This window comes from Lissotriton helveticus, chromosome 8 (assembly GCF_964261635.1).
Source record: "Lissotriton helveticus chromosome 8, aLisHel1.1, whole genome shotgun sequence".
In the NCBI taxonomy this organism is placed as follows: Eukaryota; Metazoa; Chordata; class Amphibia; order Caudata; family Salamandridae; genus Lissotriton; species Lissotriton helveticus.
Window position 1 is genome coordinate 617,425,408 of NC_136069.1, and position 23,257 is coordinate 617,448,664.

The window sequence follows — 23,257 nt, forward strand, 5'->3', positions numbered from 1 at the left end:
CTAATCTTGCTAGCCATGGTCATATCCCGTCTGGATTACGGCAATGCTCTATATGTCGGTATTCCGCCATACGAGCTCCGCCGTCTCCAATTAATCCAGAACCAGGCTGCCAGGTTAGTCTACAAATTCCCCAAACACTACCATGTTACCCCACTGTTGAAAACATTACATTGGTTACTGCTCTTTGAACGCTCTTTTTTCAAACTTGGATGTCTGATCTTTAAGGCTCTTGCCGGCACAGCGCCTGCTTTCACAACTTCTAAACTTAAGGCTTACGTCCCCACCCGTGACCTTCGGTCTTCCTCTAAGCACCTTTTGTGCATTCCTCGTTATAGAAGGAAGAAACATGGTGGCATGAGCTTCTCCTTCTTGGCCCCCTCCATTTGGAACTCTCTACCCCTTAGCATTAGGACTACTGCCTCTTACATGGATTTCCATAGGGCTTTGAAGACCCGGCTCTTTTTTTCAAGCTTTTGCCGAGTAGGCTGCACCCCTGTTCCCCACGAACTTCCGCCCTCAGCGTCAAGAAACCGTTTGGTCTACGAGTGCTCTATAAAACTTTTAACTTTAACTCTATATTCCCTTCAAATGTTCCTCACCCGAATAAGTAAAAGATGGCAAAAATGAAGACAGTGTGCTTAAGCTCCACATCGCTGAAGATCGGGGTTTAGGGAGTTGGATAGTTGATCCATATAGAAAGGGTAAATCATGCAGCCAGATAATAGTGCTGAGCTACCCCATCTCAGCCTAGCTAGAATCACCTGCAGTATCCCTCAAAGGTCATCTTAAGAGACACAAACATTAAACAGAGGAAATATTGCCAATTGCAAGAATTGGTCCTACAACACAGCCAAACCTAACATGCAAGAGCCAAACTGCTGTTAAGTGTAAGTTAGAAAATGTATTCAAATTGAAAAAAGCTGCCACCCACAGGTGAAATAGAATGTATTTCAAGATTGTTATAAAACCCATGCTCGTGAGAATCCTACCTGCGGGACAACGTGGAAGTTCCTCCTTGGTGATGCTGGTCATTCTTTGAAAGTCATCGTGGCAGGCATTACAAAAATGTGTTGTTCCAAAGCAGAAGAAGACAGCTACCGAGCAGCAATAGCGGCATTTGTACTCTAAAAAATCTGTACCGTGTTTGGGACACATCTGTTTAGAAATAAACATGAAATCCTTTAAGAGAACATACTGTCTTTACAATTACTTTAATGATTTCAGCTATGAACAATAACTTTTTCTAACATACTATAAGAGTCATGTATATTTTATTTAAATCCCAGGAGGTGCTATACGGTGAATGCTGTAATTCAATTATAAAAATAAGCTGATTTGCAGCGTTGGCCAGATCTCCAACAGCTGGCTTACATATGAGTGCACTATGTCCCAAATCATTTTTATTGATTTTCATGCACTGAAAGCACTTATTCCTGCTCATCAGTTTATGTTAAAATATCCCCCTTCCCAACCAATGATCCCTGTATCTTTTTTTTCTCTATGTGTGGCAACAACTTGTGTGCACAACTTTCTCAGTGATGAAAGCAAACGTTTAGGGCTACTGGAACCCTTCTCAGTCACATTTTAAAATTGGTTAAATGATAAAAAGGACAGTTTAAAAAATGTCTAAAAATACATCGTTTTAAAAGCAGTTCTGAAAGAGTTTTTTAAATAATATTCCAATACTTAAAGATCTGCAAGAGTGCTTAATAGCATTACTGGTTTGTGGAGACAAACACATGTATGTTCCTGTTGCATGCAATCTTTTATTTAGTTGTAGTGCTCTACTATTTATCTACACAGTAGAACGTCTAAAAGACCAATTTCTGAAAATGTATTTCACAGCACAAATATCGACCATTAACATACATGTATTCCACGGCGGCTGGCACGAATCGGAGGTAGGGGGATGGGGTGTGGGGGGATGTGGGGGAGGGGGAGTGGTCAGGGAGAAGCGAGAAAACATTTTTCAAATAAAAACTTACCTTCTCACCACTTCCTCGCCTCCATAGTACTCTCTCGCTCGGCCTTACCGGAAGCACATCCAGGCGACCAGTCAGCCAATCACACTGCTGCCTTAGCAGCGCTTGATTGGTCTGAGCGCCGTGTTTCGGAAACTCAGGCGCTGACGGGGGGCCTGGGCATGTTCTCCATGTGGGCTGTAATGCAGCCGGCCTGAAGAACATGTGAAGAACATGTGAAGTGCGCAAGACTGTTTTGGGTAGCCAAGCAGTCACTGTGCACTTTAGGAGGGTGCTACCCCTCCTCCCCTGCATCCGCCCCTAACGCAAAGCGGGAGGAAGTAGGGGAAAATGAAAGTATAATAATGCAAGTTATTATTATTTTATTTTCCCTTTGTGTCACTTCAAAAAAGCGTGGTTTGGACGCCGGGAAAATGGCGGCGTAGATCGTTTCTCCTCCCGTGACGGCAATCTATCTGTGGATTTGGAGACCTTTACGCCAGCGCGATCCTGAACCAAGTGTCGGATCTGGGGATCGGAACCAATAGTCATGCGTTTGACTGACTCTTGAGCGACGGAGAGATCCCAGGGGACGAGAAATGCAGCCTTTAAGCTCCGATCGCGGCCGGAGTCGAGAAGTGGGCGGAGATACGGCGGACCCCGTGCGAGTGATCAGGACCCTCTGTTGATCGACTACAGAGCACATCACACAACCGGGCTTCCGAGGCCCCTCTGTGAGTACACGGGCGACGCACTGCTCACTTATACACTGCACAACAATATCGGAACCGAGAGTTGTTCCCAACGCACCGTATACAAAATGGCGGGCGCTAGTCTCAGCAGAACATTGAGCGGCGATAGCAGAGACTAAACATAGGTTTCCCCAAGCCACCACCCAAGGCTTCCGAAGTCCCTCTGTGAGGATACGGGCGACGCACTGCTCATTATATCCCAGTGCACACTAATATTAGATCCAAGAATCCGGCCCCATCGCAACAAAATGGCGGGCATAGTCTTGACACCATCATTAAGTAGGAATGCATGACAGCGAGTGGCGATAATAGAGGCTAAGCACAAATCACTCAGCCACCACCCAACTTCCGCTGCAGCTTCTTGGGAACCTGTTACAGTGCCCTGACACAGCGCTCTGTCACAGCATTGACGCTCAGATACGCCGCGGGCGCGCCGCGGACACAGCATTCAAGATGGCGGGCGCGAATATCTGCGCGAAGGGTGGAAGCTGTAATAGTTTGCATTATGAGGGGTAAAGCTGCAATAATCTACATCAACTGCAACAAACTGCGGTGCCACACTTCTGCAAGAACCTTTAGCTACAAACATTGTACAGTGGCAATGGCAGCAGTCTCGCACTGACCTCGCAAGACAGAGGTGTTGATCAGCTGGAATGCAGATATTAAAAGCGTACATTCAGTGAACCTTTGATCCAAACAAGGGATATTGTGTCACACGATCTGTGATAGTAAACACTGCTCACCGGGTATCTCTGCTGAGACCGAGTCTTCACCTGCCGCGCATTCACGGCCAGAGATATCATGGGGGATAAGGACACTACGAAAAATCTCAAGAGACTCAAGGCTGAGCCACCAAACCCCGTATCGCCCATCAAGAGTAAGAAAGAGGTTAGCGAAGCTATGGATATTATATTGAGCAGACTCGAAGAAGTGTGAGACCTGGCAAAATCCACGAAGGAAGAAGTCATGGCCATTAGGCAGGATATAAGAGACACTAACGCGCGACTCACAGAAACGGAGTCCAGGATCAGCCGACTAGAAGATGCAGAGGTTACAACTTGTAGAGATCTTAAATGCCTTACCTTAGCCTCCGATCAGATGACAAGAAGACTGTCTGAATTGGAAGACAGGGATAGAAGGGGGTACCTTTGAATATTTGGCATTCCGGAAGGCTCAGAAGAGGCTTATGAATCGTGTGTTTCATTTATAGAGTCATGGTTTACACAAGCGACTAACCTAACCTTCACTCAGCCACTCGAATTCGACAGGGCGCACAGAGTTCCGGGTAGGGTAACAAAAAACCAAAAGGGCCCTAGGCCCATCATCTGCAAACCCTTGAGATACCAGCATGTGGAGCAAATACTTTCCTTTGTACGCAAGAACAATCATGTACTATGGAAAACAAATAAAGTATAAATTTCACAGGACTACAGTAAAGAGACTGTTGACGTGAGGAAGGCTTTCCTTGCCCTGTGTCCACTACTACGATCACTGGGCCACCAATTCGGCTTTGTGGGACCGGCTAAGTTCCGGGTGACTATCCAGGGAGTCTCCCAAATTTTCACGGACCCGCAAAGACTCAAAAGGCTCCTAAATGGCTCAGAAGAACTAACCATGGACACATCGGCGGTGGAAACAGCGGGGGCATCTGCCTCTGGATATAAATGAGTATCCTTCGTTTGTGAACTTAATGTTATCTTGTAGTTGTGTGTCTTCTCTGAGTTCAAGCTGCATTACGTACTTGTACATGCTTTACTATGCACTCTTCCTTTATAGCAATCAGGACGCTTTGCTCAACACCACGCAAAAATTATGCTCCGCTGTATGCTCTCTTGATGCCCTACTGTTCATTGTAAATTGTGATATGATATAGTGTTCATTCCCATTTGCATAGATACAGAGATGCTTCACTCGACACCATGTGCCATCATGTAACACCATGTGATACTGAAGCAAGGTTACTCTATGTGACACTGATGCCCACCTTCTGATTAAGTCTGATAGTGGCATTGATGTTATGGCCTTTTTTAATTACTGATGTTATTGAGTTGCATCTCTTTTTACCTAACCTCTTGTGTAGGATAAGACTTGCATAGATAATGGGACTCACTCCACTAATAGTGTATACCCTGTATGCATATTGTTGGCCCATCCTGATTTACGGCTTAGTCAATATGGCCTGGTTTATCAAACAGCTCTGGGAGTGAAGTTACCGCGCCCCAAAAACTGATGTTACTGCATTGCACTTGCTTTTTGCTTATTCCAGTTGTGTGATAAGTCATGCATGGAGAGGTTGGTACCTACTTCACAATTTCTGTGCACCTTGTGCACAATCCATCGGCCTGTTATCCGCAAATTGCGTAGATCCATGAATCATAATGGATCCCGACTTTGCGGTGACTGACAGTTAGCGTTTACTGAAGGATGTCCGCATCCAGTTGGTGTTATTGTCAAACACTCAAATGTTGATCCAGTTTCCAAGTTCCAAGGTGATATGTATGGAACCATGGGAGGAATAACGTTGCTGTTTTTCCTAGTCACCATGACTATCATCTACGTTTGGGGAGGGGTGGGTGGGTTGGGGGAGAGGGCGGGGATGGGAGGGGGAGGGTGGGGGCTGGGTTGGGGTAGGGGTTTGTTCTTTCTTTTGTCTTTAGTTTGATTTGTGTCTGTGCTTATGATTTATCTGGTTGCCACACGTCACTGCCAAGGACCTCACACTACCATCACTCGGGTACTGTCACTGTTTATTATGCAGCCAGCAATGTCCTCCATCAGGCTATTGACCAGATGTCCCCAGGGTTTGAGGTTGTACGTAATAGACAGACGTCTGGTGCACTCTCTGAGTATTGATAGTCAATTACATTCTCATGGCATCGTCCATAATTGATACACCATTAGGGGTAGCGAAATTAGGAAACCTGAAAATTCTCTCCCTTAATGTAAAAGGGCTCAACCAGCCTGTCAAACGCAAAAAAATTGGGATTATTTACATAGGCAGAAAGGTGATATTGTTCTGCTGCAGGAAACCAAATTGGATGCTAAACAATTCCACACGCTTAGGAACAAATTTTATACTGAAGTGGCATACTCAGAAGCGATCACGAAAAAAAATGGCGTTCTTCTAACGCTAATAGCCAGGAACTCGAATGTTGACCTACTATCCTCCACGGCTGACACTAAGGGGAGGTGGGTCACAACCAAATTGCTCAAAGATAACACCGAATTCTACGTCACAAACGTTTACGGCCCCCAACACTTGTGACTTAACATATGTGCCTTCCGAAGTAGCAAGTCACACAAAGCTTTCACTACTCTCTGTAGCAGGTTTCACCTTGTAGACTTGTAGCGCCTGCAAAATCCTGATGGGAGGGATTACACATTTTATTCTTCCCCACACGACTCATTCTCCCGAATTGATTATTTATTCATTACAAAAAATGCCATCCCAAGGATAGAAGAGACGACTATAGAACCAAGGGTCTTATCAGACCACTCTTGCATAACACTCACCGTCTCCAATATTGCTCAGTCACTCTCTGTGGCGCATTAATGAGGAAGTCCTTGAAAAGGACCAACACCGAGCAACTATTGAAGTGGCTCTCAAAGACTATCTGGAAAACAATAAAAGGGGTGACACCAGTGACTTGACCCGCTGGGAAACACTGAAAAGCACTATCAGGGGGGTTGTCATTAAAATTAAATCTGCTATGAACAGGAACTACAATGCGGCCCTTGAGGTTCTGGAACAAGAAATATCCACTCTAGAGGCTTGTCACCTGCGGGATAGGAATGAGGAGACACTAAACAAGCTAGCTAACAAAAAGCATGAATACAATAAAATCATAAGCGAGAGAGCAGGGGTGTGGTTAAATAGGAGGAAACGGTTTAATGTATGCAAGTCTAATAAGGCTGGGAAAAGCCTGGCGGCCTATCTCAAATTCAGAATCCAGAAAAACACGATTAACTCCATCTCAGACCAATCTGGAGTGGCATGCTCGGACCCCCTCAAAATTGCAGAGATATTTAAAGGCTTTTACGAAAACTTGTATGCCAAGAACGTAAATGTAAAGGAGGACCAGATAAAAGATTATTTGGAAGAATGTGCACTACCGTCCCTCCAGGCCGAAGATCAGAAAGAGCTCAACAGCCCTATTTCGATCACGGAAGTTGAGAAGGCCATAAAATCTCTAAAATGTGGAAAGGCCCCTGGCCCCGATGGGTTCACCGCCAGATTCTATAAATGCTTTTCCTCCGTATTATCTTCCCCGCTCCTCCACCTCTTCTGAGATATCAATGAAACGGGCGAAGTGAAGGGCACATTAGCGGAGGCTATTATAGCCGTCCTACCCAAAGATGGGAAAGATCCAACGCTCCAAAAAACTATAGGCCCATCTCACTTATCAATTTGGATTGTAAGCTTCTAGCCTCGATCCTAGCCAACCGCCTACAGACGGTTCTGCCTAAACTTATCCACCCTTCCCAAGCGGGCTTTTTGAAACATAGGCTGTCCAGCGATAATACCAAGACCTTGGCACACGTCCTTGAAAAAGCGAGTCTTCTCACCACACCAGTTGCAGTAATCACACTCGATGCCGAAAAGGCGTTTGATAAAGTGGACTGGACATACTTAGAGGCTGTTTTGCACAAGTTTGGATTAGGGGCGTCATTTACGAAATTGGCTATGTCCCTTTATTCATGCCCCTCAGCCAGAGTCAGAGCGGGAGGGTCGTTTTCCTCTTCATTTAGACTGCAGCAAGGGACTAGCCAAGGGTGCCCCCTCTCCCCCTCGATATTCCTTTTGGCCATTGAACCGTTTCTGCACCACGTACGCAATAATAAAGACATCTCGGGAATCCACTTTCGCGATTACACGATAAAGCTAACAGCCTACGCAGATGATGTGCTGGTTGTGTCAGAAAAGGCGGAAGAGGCTATACCAGCCCTTATGGCCACTATTGAACAGTTCTCAAAGGTATCCGGATACAAGTTAAATAAGGACAAAACGGAAGTTAAACTATTAAATAACCAAGGAGGTAAAGAAATCCTTGGGGACTCTGGCTTAACATTGCAGCCGGGCTGCTTTAAGTACTTGGGACTAGATTTCGATAAGGACCTTATTGCTACCTTACATACTAATGAAGATCAACTATTAAAGAAAGTCTCCAAACTACTTGAGGGATGGTCCCCTAAATACTTATCATGGTGGGGGAGAGCTGAGACCCTCAAAATGATGGTAACTCCGCTGGTCAACTACTTAGCAAGTATGCTCCCGATGACCTTCTCAGAGGACTTCTTGCACAGGGTGGATAAACTGTTGAGTACATTTTTGTGGCAAGGGAAGAAGCCCAGGATATTAATTAAAAAGCTGCAGCTTGCTAAGAATAAAGGCGGCCTGGGTCTCCCCAATTTTAGAAATTACCAAACAGCCTTCCTGTGTAAGCAAGGGGCGCAGTGGTTGACTATAGATCCAGCGTATGTCCCGCTGTGGCTTGATATAGAGAGATCCCTTCTTGGTAACGTTCCTCTCCCAGCGCTACTTACTATGGACTTGTCATACCTTCCCCATTCAAAATACATCCTATTGAACACAAGACGTGCACTTTTGAGATTGGACCAATCCCACAAAAATGGCGTCAAATTCAAAAATACCACTTCGGTGGCCTTGTGGCATAATCCGACCCTTAAAATTGACGGGAAGCCTCTCCACTGGGAATGTTGGGCTGCAAAGGGTGTTAATTTAGTGAATGACCTATTCGATGGGTTACGCCCCCTCCCATTCTCCTCGCTCCAGGTGACACACTGTCTAACTGCAATAGACTTTTACGACTTCCTCAAACTAAAGGCACTCCTGTCCACCCGCTCTTTCAAACCTTCTGCACCATGGCTCAAAACCCAACTACCCCGTATTGGAGCAGCTGGTCATTTTGTATCGAAGGTGTATAAACTTCTCCTCCCTTCACCAGGGAAATCTCAAACACGTAGCCAGACACGATGGGAGGCTGAACCCAAGACTACGGGTATTACCTTTGACTGGGACAGAATCCACTCTACAGCCCTTGCAAACAAAATCTCCTCCATATTATCACAATCTAAATGTATGCTAATTAACAGGGCGTATTGGACACCACGCAGACTTTTTAAACTTCAGCTAAGAGACAGCCCTAAATGTTGGAATTGCAACTCTGATGCAGGGGACCTTCCCCATATGCTTTTTAGCTGCCCCTTGCTGGGGAACTATTGGGGAAGAATTTTTGATTGTATAGAACATGTTTTTAAGTTCAAACCTGCAAGAGAATTTGCTTATGTCTTACTGGGTGTCCTGGACCCAAGGCTGGCAAACGACAATGACCGCCACTTGCTAGATTTGTTGCTTACCTTAGTGTGTAAGGTAATTTTGTGTAAGTGGAAGAGCGCTTCCGAGGTGTCCTTTAAGATGTGGCAAGAATGGGTGTCCTGCATTAGAGGAGCGGACAATCCAGCTCTGCACTCCTCCCCTTGGCGTGCCACGCACAAGAAACTTTGGAAATCTCTTGATGCTTCCTCCTTCTCTTTTGACCCCACCTAAAAAAAAACACTCTACTGTATAGATCTCACTACATATGTAACAGTACTAGTTCCGAGTATCAGTGGGGGATATGGAGATACTTATGCATAACGGCACTCAACCGATATGTTGGCTAATTGGTTGTATTTGTGTTGTATTTGTGTGAGACTGTAACCTTGGGCAATGGAAGAACTCTTGAATGCATACCGCTTTGTACCCATGTAGCAACTGTGTGTTGACATCTCCCTTGGGTCTTGATGTGCATCCTATTTTGCATTTCACTCATTATTTATTGTATTTCATTTACTGCTTATTTTGCATTATGTCTATTCTATGTACCGATGTATATATATATATATATTTTTTTTGTCTCCCTAATAAAAATGATTTGAAATAAATAAAAAAAAAGCAGTGGGGCGACGCTCCTCCACCTTGGTGAAAGGAGCAGCCTCTGCATGTACAGAAGAAATATTTATCATACACCCTGTCACGCAAAGGATATGTATATATATGTGTGCGCACACACACACACACACACACACACACACACACACACACACACACACACACACACACACACACACACACACACACACACACACACACACACACACACACACACACACACACACACACACACACACACACACACACATATACACACACACACATATATATATATATATATATATATATATATATATATATACTGCTCATCAATTCTGCATTTGCAAAAATCCCAGCACTCCAGAGGGATAAATCAGATCCACAGGTTTATTTCATTCAGGGACCACACAAACGCGTTTCGGCGCTCTGCCTTCGTCAGTGTCATTGACACTATACTATTGACATGTTAATAAAGTTTCTTAACATGCATGGACATAAACAAAGGACTCAACCCTCCAAAACAACATAGGCGCCATCTTAGAATATATATTATTTCATTGCATTGCCTGCATGCTGTCATCTTTCGCCTTACAAATAGGTTACTTTTTTGTAATAAGAGGGTATACAATATTATGATTTTAAAATTGTCACTTATAGAGCCGTGGATCGGCTAATGTCCTTTGTTACTCTGCCCAAGTTATTAATAACCTTTTCAGTCAGAACACAGCCAAAAAAGGTTCAAACGATCCAAAAGATCAAAAAAGGGTCACATAAAAAACAACGGAACACCCAAGTTAAATTCACACACAGTTCTGTTCCCGTTGCTTTCAGTAGACTTCATCAAACGGCACTCAAATGATAATCACTCTGAGAATTCATTCCCTGATCTATCAGTTCATCACATCCCTATCTCTTATTGCTTCTTCACATTTAGATCAGATTCTCAATATTCATTACATACATATCACACAATAATCGCAGCAAACGAATCAGCATATTCAATTGTTCTCCTATTTCCGTATCATTTACCCAGATGAACCGCCATCTCCTCCCCGCTATTCAAGCCCCTAGGATGTTTAGTAGACAGGTCTATGATGTATCTTGGCTCTAATCTACGGAGCCGTCTCTGCCGGTCCCCACCTCTGACGCTCAATGGAACAGAGTCCAGCCCAAAATATTGCAGCTTGCTTCTGTCCCTGTCATGCAGTTCTGCGAAATGGCGAGCCACCGGATAGGCCGGATCTGCCTTCTAAATGGCTCTAAGATGTTCTAATACCCTCATTTTTAATTGATTGATCGTGCTACCAATGTAGCGTAAGCCACACGGACAGATCAAACAATAGACTGCATACGGGGTACTGCAGGTGATACATTTCTTTATCTGCATTGTTCTCCCTGTGTCAGGTATATCATATGTAAGGACTCTCTTGCTGCCTGCACAGGCCTTACAGCGGCCACAGGGATAAAAGCCCTTCATTTCCCGTAAGGTATTAGTTCTCGGGATCGGTCTCTCCAAATGGCTTGTCACAAGCATATCCCTTAGCGACCTAGCTCTGCTAAAGGTCACCAAGGGGTACGCTGGTAAATCATCCTTAAGCACACTATCCGTCCGGAGAATGTGCCAATTTTTTCCCAGCATGGCTCTAAGATCATTTGCCCCCGAAGAAAATGGAGTTATCATTCTAAATTTCCCTTCGTTCTTTCCATCCTTGCTCTCACAGGATTCTTTAGACGATTGCCATGGCTTGGCAGTTCGGGGTGGACTGTTCCCATGAGGCACAGGGTCAGACTGATTTGCATATGGCCATGTCTGAACTGGGGTGGCAGAGTGGGCTAAAGAACGGTGATGAATTAAACCCAGATCTGTTGACTGGGTGTGAGTGTTTGATTGGTTCAGAGTCTCCGTCCATCACCACCCCCTTTTGTACCTCTCAGTCACTGCAGGGCAGGCTATACGAGTAAGTAGAATCTACTGAAAACAGAGAACCCACAAAAGCAAGCCAAATGTGTTTGGGCAGCCTGTAGTAAAATAACAACAGAACTTGCTTTCACTTGGGGGTTTGCGCTGGTATTTGTAACGTGCGTCCCTTTTCAACTCATGCTGTCTTTAGAGCTCATTAAGAGGTGCCTGCTGGAGGGCACTTTGTAATGCGCGTATCCGTTTGCTACCTGTGCGTTTAAAATGACAGTATGCGCGGCCGCCCAGCTGAGCACCTTAGAGGGGACACCCAGACAATTTGTGGGTGGGCACTTTCTCTCCACCAAACGTTCTCCATTAAGAATTGTGTGTCTTGATTATAGTATGGGGGTGCTCTGGTTGTAAGTGCCACGATATAGTAGCACCCATGGGTATTCTTTGCGAAATTGCTTCCCTGTGTTAGAAAACCATTATAGTTGTTATTAGATTAGATTATACACTCCTTATCCCCAGTTTCTTGAAATGGCCATTTGTGCTTGAGTGTTCAAGATACTAAGCAAGCAGGAGTTGGCCTGTGAAGAACAGATTTAGTTTTAGGGACCCTTCTCCACCAGTTTAATAACTCTTGTCACCCTATGCCTGACTTTTCTGTGCATCTCTTGAATATACTGAGAGTGTTCAGACTTTGGTAACCCAGGATTGTCTCTTTTCTTTTTGAAGGATTTGATGTTGCCTTTGACAAAACAGGTCACCTATCCTAAGGCACCCATGCTCCTTTCAGCTGTCAAGTGCCCACTTTGGAGTTATGGTGGAGCAGTGTGAAAAGAGGGGGATACTTGGTGAGCCCCCATTCTTCGTTTCCTGCATCACAAACTCCAAGTGTTCCCAGCACTAACATCAAATGTATAATCTGACGTTTTGCTGTTCCTTGAGTATGCACAGAACCTCAGAGAGGAGCCTGCTTACTAGCGAGTGGTCCATGGAACACCATCACTTCTTTGTATGCTATGCATGTTATGTGGTTCTTGGTATAACGCTTGACTGAACCCGAAGGAACATCTCAGCGCTGTGACCTGGAGGCAGATGAACCAATGCAGCATTAAAACAGACAGGTTTAAGTAAAAAAAAAAAAATAACAGGCAAGCTGGCGCATGCCCAGATGAACAGGGGAAACCTGTTCCAGTGGTATGGGGCACGGTAGGAAAAGGCTTGGACACCATATTTAGTTGTGCGGATATGCAGAGGACATGAAAAAAGCTGATTCCTGGATCTTAAGTTCCTGTCAGGGAGGTACAGAGTGAATTTGTCCTGCAAATATTTTGGACCTTATCCTGACAGATTTATACGTCAGGCAGAGCAGTTTGAACAATTCTCTCTTTTTGATGGGGAGCCTCTGAAAGGCTCGGAGCGTGGGAGCGGACGGGGTCCGTGGAGGCAAGTTGTTAATCATAAGGGCAGCAGTGTTTTGGACTACCTGCATTTTGGATAGAAGGGACTCATTTGAAGTCAATGTTAGGGCATTGCCATAATCCAGGCAGCTGATGATTAATGCCTGGGTGAGTGTCTTCCGGGAGCTCAGAGGAATCCACTGGAAGATTTTCTTAAGGAGGCGTAGTGTGTCAAAGCAGGTACCACAGATGGAGGTAATCTGGTCACTTATGGATAGTTTGCCATCTAAAAGTATACCCAGATTCCTGGCAGTTCTACGGGGCACCGGGGCAGAGGCAAGTTTTGTCGTTCATCTTGTTACTATAATTGTGCTGTTGAACAAGTTACATACCTTCGGTAACACCTTATCTGGTAGACTCCATCTAGTCACAGATGGAACGAGCTAGTTACCTTCGGTAACTATGTATCTAATAGAGACATAGTCTAGCAGAAGATTCCTTAACTTAGAATATCCCCAGGCGTCAGACTGGATCAGGAAAACTTTCCGCAGCAGCACCTCTGTGCGCCGTGGGGTGGCGCTGCACGACTCTGCCCTGACGTCGTCCACGGACATGACATCAGCAGAGCCATATATGCCCCTCCCGGCGCGCTGACGTCTGTTTTCTCCTTTTCCACGTCCCAACGTGGATCCTGGTAAACCAGCAGTTCCTTGGCATGGTTTTAGGCCTTCACTACAGTCTACACCATAAAGTGTCGCTGGAACAGTGGGCTATGCCTTCAGGCATTAAGGCTTGCGCATACTGCTGGTGCCCGCACCTCTCGCTCCACGCCAGATAAGGGCGCCCCAGCAGTCGCTTCCTCCATACCCTCCCTTTCCGGGGATTGGAGCAACGTGTGCCCAAATGGAGGCTTATTCTATAGCACTCCAGTCTTTTTATTCTTTTTTTTTACTTTGTTTATTTGAAGCATTACTCAGAAGGCACATAGTACATTCACAATACAGCTGTACAGAGTAATGACCTCTTTTCCAAGCAAACAGAACTAGTTTGCGCAACATGACAAACTCTAGCCGCACATCGAGCAAATATTGTCAATGATTTAGTGTAAAAGCCACGTACATTAAACCAGTCAAACCAGTCTGGCGAGGTAAAGGCTGGATAGTCGAGAGCAGGGACGTACATAATAAGACAGGAATAGTAACATGGTGTATAATCAGTCTGAGGCTTGCTCCATTTGAGACCACAAGTATTCCCTGAAAGGGGCCCAAATGTCTCTGGGTTTGGGCGCTGACGGTAATTCTTCAGCATACAATTCTAATTGTTCCTGGCAGTAAGCCATATCTTTGAGCCATACATTTACATTTGGTTTCAGTTTACTATCCCACGTGAACAGAATGCGTCTTTTAGCCAACAACAAAGGTACTCTCACAAAACGACCCATTAGTGACTTACATTGGGGGGTGTAGGTAAGTAGACATTCTATTGGTGTACATGGTAGAGCCTGACCTGCCAACTTGTACAACAGTGCAGTGACTTGTTCCCAGTACCTGTGCACCGCCCCGCACTGCCATGCTAAGTGCAAAAAAATCAGCTTCATGATATCCACACCTTTTACAGCAGGCTGAGTCGCGGAGACCCAGTTTGTGCAACTTTAGAGGGGAGTGATAGACCTGATGAATGTACTTAACGTGAATGATGCGAAGACTGCTATTTGACGTCAGTCTACCCGTCAGTGTGCAAATTTGTACCCATACTGCCTCAGTGATCGGAGTGGTCAGAGTCGAGTTCCAGCGGGCCAGACTCTTATCGGGGCCTGTTGGTGTGTCCCTTTGAATAGCTGTGTATAATTTAGTAATCAATTTCTTCCTATTAGGAGCAGTTATCACCATCTATAATGCCTGGGACACTTGTGGTTCATTGGGGAATGTAGTGTAGTGAGCCTTCATTGCTTGACGCAAGCGAAAGCGAGTGAAATGAAAGAGCGGCGTGGGGTGTTGCACATACGCGAAGTCGTCATCAGTGGCATATTTCCCATCTATGTAAAGATCCCCGAGTTGTGTTATACCCACCTCACAAAGCGTCAGTAGAGGGCCTTGTTCCTGCCCTATCGAGAGGGCGGCGTGGCCATGTAATGGCATAGCAGGTGCGTAAAAAAGGAAGGCTGTTGGTTCTTCTCCCAATCTCTTGCCAGGCATGCACTGTGATGTCAATAGTGTTGATCTCATGTTTGGGCGTGTGACGCTGGACATGGGTGAGAATACCCCTTAACGGCACGGGATATGCATCGCCTTCCTCCACCGCCACATGAGGCAAAAAATCATGTGGTTTAAACCAAAAATAGGCATATTGCGCTTGACTGCACAAGTAATACACATAAAAATCAGGAGCCTGAAAACCTCCCCTATCGAATGTCTGTGTCAGTGTATGCCAGCTGAGCCTGGGCTGTTTGTTCCCCCATACTAGTCTCAACAGCTGAGAACGAAGTTGTTTAAAAAAATGTTGCGTTAGCTGGATGGGGACATTGCAGAATAAGTACAAAAACCTTGGTAGAACGATCATTTTAATTAGAGCTACGCGATCAGAAAGAGAATAAGGCATTCCTACCCATCTTTCAACTTGCTCAGAGAGTGTGGTATAAACCCGGTCGTAGTTTTCTCTAACGACTACCTCCGGGTCCCGATGAACCCATACCCCAAGGTACTTCACTGGTTCAGCCGACCACAGAAGCGGATATTCTAGCTGCGGTGAGGTGGTGGTCTGTGTCAGGGGGATGACAATGGACTTTTCCCAATTAATTTGAAGGTCTGAGAAAAGGCCGAATTTGATATACTCACGAATCACCGGGGAGAGATACAGATTGGGCTCACAAGCATAGGCAACCATGTCGTCTGCATAAAGAGAAATTGCCACAGGCCGGTTGTTAAAGGACAGGGCCGCTGCTCTATGTCCCTGTCTGATTCTAGCTAATGGCTCTAGGATGAGGGCGGAGAGGGGACAGCGGGCAACCCTGTTGAGTGCCCCTCTGCACAGGAAAGGAATTGGAGGTGACCGCACCAACTCTCACTCTCGCAGAGACATCAGTATAGAGTATCTGCACCCATCTGATATATACTGGGGGAAAGCCCATATGACGAAGCATGAAGAAGAGGCACCTCCATTCTACGGAATCGAAGGCTTTCGCTGCGTCAAGTAGCACGGCGACCGCAGGTAAGTCAAGATTTAACACATGAAGCATAGTAAACAGAGTACGGAGGTTAAGGGAGGTGGAGCGCACAGGAATAAAACCCAACTGGTCGGGGAGCACCAGAAGGGGCATGGGGGGCTGCAATCGGGTGGCCAACACTTTCGCGAGGATTTTTGCATCCAGATTTATTAACGAAAGTGGGCGGTATGAATCGCAGCTCTCCTGGGGTTTATCGCGCTTTAGCAGAGTAATTATAAGAGCCTGAGGAGGGTGGAAGGAAGGCAGCCAGTGTTGTGAGCCTCAGCGTACATCTCCAATAAATGCGGCACGAGAATGTCTACATAGTGTTTATAGAATTCCTCAGTCAGGCCATCAGGCCCTGGAGCCTTATTATTAGGCAGAGATAGTATAGCCTCCCTGAGATACTTGTCTTCTTTGGGCATCTCGAGATATTTCCTGTGGCCATCAGATAACCACCCAATAGCCGTGTCCTTAAGATAGTTCGACATGGCTTCTTCCTCCATGCTACCTCTGGTGGAGTATAGCGACGCATAAAACTGCTTGAACTGCTCTACGATGGCCTCGTGTGTATGGTGTGACGTGCTGGTGCTGTCTACAATATGATCTACGGGGGAGTACGCCGACCTTCGCTGTAGTTTATCTGCCAAAGCCTTACCCGGCCTGCCACCCTCCCGTACGCACCGGCAACATGGCGTTTGGACAAATAATTGATTTCGGTCCCCGCTAGAGTGTTGTATTCCTCCGTCAGCTCTCAAATCTGGGCAAGTATGTCTGTACTGGGATCCTGATCATAAAGTTCCTCCGAATCTCCGAACCCCTCAGTCGACCCTCTAACGTCGATAATCTTCCCCAAAGATCTGTAAGTATCCCTGCTGATGTCCCAATACAGACTCCCCGGATCCTTGCCTTAAAGGCCTCCCACAATGTGGCCTGACTGCTCACTGAGCCTGTGTTTAAATCCAAAAATTGCACAATATTGGACCTTATAGTGTCAGCGAACACTAGGTCGAGTAGTGATGATGCCCTAAATCGCCATGTGAAGGGCCGATGTGGAGTGTCAGGCATCGTGAATTCGAGTGTTACGGGCTGTGATCGGAGAGGTTCCGGGGGAGAATGTCTGCCTTCGTCACCCATGCGTCAGCAGTTTCGCTAAGGAGCCAATAATCCAGGCGGGACCAGCTGTTAAATGCCGGCGTTATGTGAGTGCCAGCTAGCACGCCCGCATGTCTCAGCCTCCAAGAGTCCACCAGTCCCAGTTCCTCCATCGCCCCTCGATTGCAATGGGCCACTTTAACTATATGGGCACCAGTCGGGTCAGATTTGTCAAGTGCTGGGTCTAAATGAGTATTAAGATCACCACCCCACAATATAACAGATTCAGGCCATGTTCGCAAGACATCTAGCAAGTGGTGAAAGGGAGTGGCATCGTCTAGTACAGGGCCATACATATTCACAATGGTAACTACTCTCATACCCAGCATACCCTGCACTGCAGCCCATCGGCCCTCAGCGTCCACCCTGGTGTGAACGGCCTGAAAAGGTACCCCCTTCTTGATAAGAATAAGCACTCCCTTGGCGTAGGATGAGAACGATGCCCCCAGTCTATAAGCATCCCAGCGTCCAGCAATTTTACCCTCTGAATATTTACTGAGATGAGTCTCCTGTAACAGAGCAATGCTTACATCGTGCCTGTCTAGGTACGCAATGACCTGCCTTGTCTTCTTCGGTGTGTTCAACCCTTGGACATTCCAGGATATACATTTAACTACACAACTACACATTTGCAACAATCAGCCTCAGAATAGTAATAATCCATAAGCAGACATGTACGTGGCACAATGCTATAAAAGTGCTCTCGTCACCAATGAAACAATCAAAGGGATCGGAACAGTTAAACATGCCCTGCCACCCCCCACCCACATCAACCGTCCCAATTTGCCAAAGGTACCATCCCCCCAGATCCCAACACCCCAAGACAACAGCTCAGCGACGAACAACCAATTCTGAATCCACTGGGCAGTGCCAGAACAGAGTGAAATAAAAAAACACAAAAAGTGGGGAACACCCATGAGGGAACGCAGCAGCGCATTATGCCTCCCTATCTCACAGGGAGGGGCCGCAAAAGTCAGTATTTTAACCTCCAACCTGAGCCCATCTCATTAGAACAGCAAGTGATGGGCAGGAGCCCAGCGCCAATGTCAAGGTGCATTAATAGTTCAGAAAGGAAAAATGTACCCTCTGTACATAAGTCTGAAAATTAGGAGGTAATGAAAGTGTTACCAAAAATCAGGGATCCACAGCGTGGCTTATGATATATGGATCAGTCACAGCCTTAGCCAGTGTCCGTGTTGCTGCTAGCTTAGAGACAGGAGCGACCAGCGGGTAACGGAGGGAACTCCCGCCGCTGCTTCCCGCCTCGCCGACAATGTCCGCGGCCTACCTACACCTCCGAAGCCGGGACCTCGCCTGATTGTCTCTCCCCGGTCGCAGCAGGGGGTGCTTCAGCGGCCGCCAACGTGGAGAGGACTCACCGCGAGTCCAGCAGGGCACCAGCGCTCTTCTCCCTCGCTCACCTCAGCGTCGTCGAGCCGCTTAGCAGTGCAGCGCTGTGCAGGCTGGACCCCAACGTCTCCCAGCAGCTCCGACTCCGCGCTTTCCGATGCCCGCGGCCGCCATTAAAGCGCGACCTGCACTGTGGAGAAATGTTCGCTCACAGAGCCGGGCGCTTTTTCCGTACAAGGGACCCAACGCCGGATAGCTCCCAGTGGCAACAGGGCTCCTGTGCTAAATTAAAGCGTAGATGGCGGGTCGGAGAAGGATTATGAGAGGATAAGTTTCGCGGCCGGAAGAGCTACACTAAAGTGCGGCCATCTTGCCGGATGCCTAGCCACGCCCCCAGCCCTCCAGTCTTACTTTGGATCACCCCCTCTCCCTGGAACGCCTTCGGGTCCCAAAGAGATGGTATGCACTCATGTCGGGTCCTCGCCGGCGGATTCTTCCTCAGCACCGGCTGTGCATATCGACTCCGGTTCCGGAGCCGATACGACGCCTACGGGACACGGCCCAGTGGGTCCTCCCAGTCGCCCGTCCAGCCCACCCTGTCAGTCATCGCATAGCCCTGGGCGGCTTTCTGCACTGACGTCGGAGGCAGCGCCAGCCCAGACGCCCGGCTCTACGCCCGGCCTGCCTAATGGTGCACATTTTGCGGTACCCCTGATCTCCCCAGATGAGCTGCAACCACCGCCATCACCTTGGTTAACACCAATGGGGAGATTAAGTGATTTGGCCATAATCACAGGACATTGAGCACCCCTGTCGAGATTCGAACCCCGTTTCCCAGCTTCGAGGTCGACCGCCCTAGCCGCTCGGCCACATCCTCTCCCCAGAGGCTAAAGCCAATGCATACTTCTGTCAGTGCTGATTTGGGAAACTGAGCAACAATTTGATCAAATCCTGCAGAGAACCGGTCTGGGTCTGGTGCTTTTGATTGTACAAGTGTCCTGAAGGCATTAAAAAATCCTCCTTAAGTATTGGAGTTTCCAGGGCTATACTATTGGCCTCCAAAGGCTATGAAATAGGTACAGACTCTAGGTAATCGCTTATTTGTTGGGAGTAACCCTGCTTGGTACAAGAATTGCTCAAACTGTTCTAACTTTTTGTTTTCTCTTATATGGCATCCCCTAGTCATCTTTAATTATGTGATGTAACTCCAAGCTCATCTGGCAAACAATGCTTTCAGTCCTCTGGCTGTGTTTTCCTCTTTGTAATATTGTAAATGTACAAGTACTATTTTTAGATTTGTCAGTCTTAATGGTTTTAGTTTCCCTTTGCAAAGCCAATGCTCTGCTCATTTTTTGTGACAAGTTTGCATCTGTCTATTACTTTTTATCTGTCGCACTTTTTTGTAACAAAGAAATATTCAATTCTTCTAAGGCATGCTGATTCAGCAACAAAATTCCCCCTAATCACCACATTAAGAGCATCCCACAGAATATCTCTTACTATTGCCTCCGTAGCATTGGTTAAGTATTCCTTCAGATGCATATTTTTCATCACTATGGAGTTTAAGGAGAGAATCCTTAAGAGTACAACCATTTCTCTTAAGGGCCCCCTTGTGATCACAGTGTGTGCACAAAAGTAGACCACACTCTGAGAAGGTCAAAGGACACTATACTGAGCCCTGTAGGCTATTGACCAATCTTTAAATCAAGAACATAATAGAAACAAAAATTAATAGTTTAAAACGTAGCAATGTTTTAGAATGAGAAAGGAAGGAAAACCCAGACTGGAAGGTCATATGGCACAAGAGGAGACTGGTTTTGCCCTATGTGAAATTACTTTTTTTCTTCTTGAGTAGAGCTACTGAACCATTGTGTTTCAGAATCTAAGAACATGTTTGCCCTGTGTTTCCAGAATAGCATATGAAATAGTCTGCGCACCTATGTATTTCTTTCTTTGTCTGCTTCATCTGTTCCAAGACAAGTGTGTTTTAGGGGAAAATGTGAATTGTCTCGAGATCTCCCACTTCGAAATGCAAGATCACTGTACCTCAAGATTGTGTGCGATTTGATTGAAAAAGTTAAATAAACAATTGAAATTTGCCTCATGCATGCTGTGTGGAAATATTTGCAACCACTCAGTTTTGTACATGTAAAAAGAGGCGCAGAGAGAGATGCACCAGGTATATCATTGGCGCTCTCACTTCTTTCATTTCGGGGACGCTGACAAAATCAATTACAGTTTGACTATTTTTTACATTCAAGCTACGGAACCAGTACTGGAAACATATTCAAGATTTTGTCTACCTGGAAGGCAGTATTCGTAGGAATTATGCACCGTACTTTAAGGAAAGGCCTTTAAGACGTCACCTCCGACATTAAGGTATAATTTAATTTCTAATGGCATGGCACTACTTCATATTGGTTTTAACTATGCTGCATAACCAGATACTCAATTTGAGGCCTTGCTTGTAAAATGTGACCTGGGTGTTAATTTATGACCTTTATGCTCATCATTTATAGCATAGGATCACATGTAAGCAAAATGCTAACATATTACGAATGTCTATCAATAAGGTTGCATAGGTACTCTCTGCTTTCGCATGTAAGACATGTACACTCTCAGTTAATATCTAGATAAGTTGAGAAAAATACCTGCGCCCTGGAAACATCAGAGCACGCCCCACAAATGAGCTCCGTAGGGTCATACTCGTCTCCTTGACCAGCCTCAGCATCACAGCGAGCTTCACCACCAAAGTATGCCTAGAGTTAAAAAATATTAGAAAAGGTATTAGTGCATGCTATACAGAATTACCGATGAATGAACGATGCCAGAACTAAACTTACTTATCCTTCAATGAATAAGAAATTCCTTACCTGGAATGTAAGTTATCTCCGTGGATAATTAATTCTGCAGATTACTGCCATAGTAATATTTTTCCAATTAAAAGACATCAGAATACATCTTCAGGTCTTAGTAAAAATACGAACCCGAGTATGGATTGTACAAGCTAACCTGAATCACATGCTCAAGTTTGAATGAATGTTATGTTAAGAAACTTGTAAAGCGCATGGCTGTCCTGGCAAAAGGACGTCCCAGCGCTGATTGCCAGGAAAGAGGGTGGGACAGGAAGCTACTGATCGACTAAAAAGCGAGGTCTTCACCGCCCTTTTAAATATAGAAGGTAGGGGATGCTTCTGATGGAAAGAGGTAGAGAATTCCAGAGGGTCGGCACAAGCACCTTGAATGAATGCCCTCCTGTCCTAATTCTATGGAACTGAGGAACACGTGCCAGATGGAGGTCGGCCGAGCATAGGACACGTGTCGTGTCGGGATGTAGGGACGGCAAAGATCGCCCAGAATCGCTGGGCCTGAACCTGCAAGCATTTTGTGCGTAAAGCAAAGCGCTTTAAAATGGATTCTTTGCTCTATAGGCAGCCAGTGAAGACAACGCAAAAGGCTGGAGACTGAGCAGTGCCTAGGTAGGGCAAACAGTGTGTGGGCTGCAGCGGTCATAGTGCGCTGCAGCCTTTTAATCACAGATTTATTGGAGCCAAGCAGACCATTGCAATAGTCCATCCTGGCCAGAATAGTAGCTTGCAGTAGTTTGAACAATCAACCGACAGGTGTGAGGGTAAAAAAGAAAAACACACTGGGTTTAATGCAGCGCAGAAAGCCAAAACAGGTCCGTGCAACAGACTTGGCGTGATCCTCGAAAGAAAGGGTGCTATCAACCCCAATGCCTAGATTTTTTACGACTGTTTTCGGCAGAGGGGGTGCGCCAAGCTTCAGAGGCCACCAGTTGCTGCCCCAAAGACGTGAGTCTCTAACTAGTAGGAGGATCTCAGATTTAGTGGAGTTCAGCTGGACTCAATTAGCCTCCATCCAGGCTGAAATGGCAGTCAAGTTCTCCTGAAATTTAGTGGTATCCAGGCTAGGGTCCTTGGTAAAGGAAAGTATTAGCTGCGTGTCATCCACATATGACACCAAAGAGAAGTTGCGGGCTTCGGCCAGCAAAGCCAGCGGCCAAATGTGAACAATGAACAGGGACGGGCTTAGTGCCGATCCCTGGGGCACGCCGCAGCGTAGGGAATGCACCTGAGAGTGGAGGGGGGAATGACTTGTAGGTCAGAAACGATGCAAACCATTTGACAAAAAAAAAACTCGATGCAAACCAGGCGAGGGCTTTGCCGGTGATGCGAATCTCCCGCAGGTGGAAAAGCAGGATGTCATGGTAGACCGTGTCGAAGGCGGCACTGAGGTCAAGCAAGATCAGTGCCAATGTTCTGCCCTCATCCAGGGATACTCCAAGTTGCTCAATAACTGCCAATAGAGCTGGCTCTGTGCTATGACGCGGCCTAAAGCCAATTTGAGAAGGATCTAGAATGGAGCAAGACTCCAGATATGGAGTGGTGTTCACATGGGATTTCGTGATTTTAGCTACGAAAGGAAGCAAAGAGATCGGACAGTAATTCTCCGGTCCTGAAGCATATAACGACAGCTTTTACAATAGTGGAATGACTTTCGCATGTTTCCAGGATTGCGGGGACTCTGCCGACGATCAGGAGAGATTGATGAGTTCCAGACAATAAGGTAGGAG

General features: G+C 46.2%; 1 protein-coding gene across 5 annotated transcripts in view; it reads right to left on the reverse strand.

Annotated features, from left to right (window-relative positions):
- The window catches only part of MYCBP2 (MYC binding protein 2), a 1,909,483-nt gene that overhangs the window by 19,484 nt on the left and 1,866,742 nt on the right, over window positions 1-23,257 (reverse strand). For all 5 annotated transcript variants that reach the window (XM_078657470.1, XM_078657469.1, XM_078657471.1 and 2 more), the window contains 2 exons: window positions 21,312-21,419; window positions 990-1,155 (listed from right to left, as the gene is read on the reverse strand). In XM_078657470.1, coding sequence (XP_078513596.1) covers window positions 990-1,155; window positions 21,312-21,419 — 274 coding nt within the window. The remainder of the gene's footprint in view (window positions 1-989; window positions 1,156-21,311; window positions 21,420-23,257) is intronic.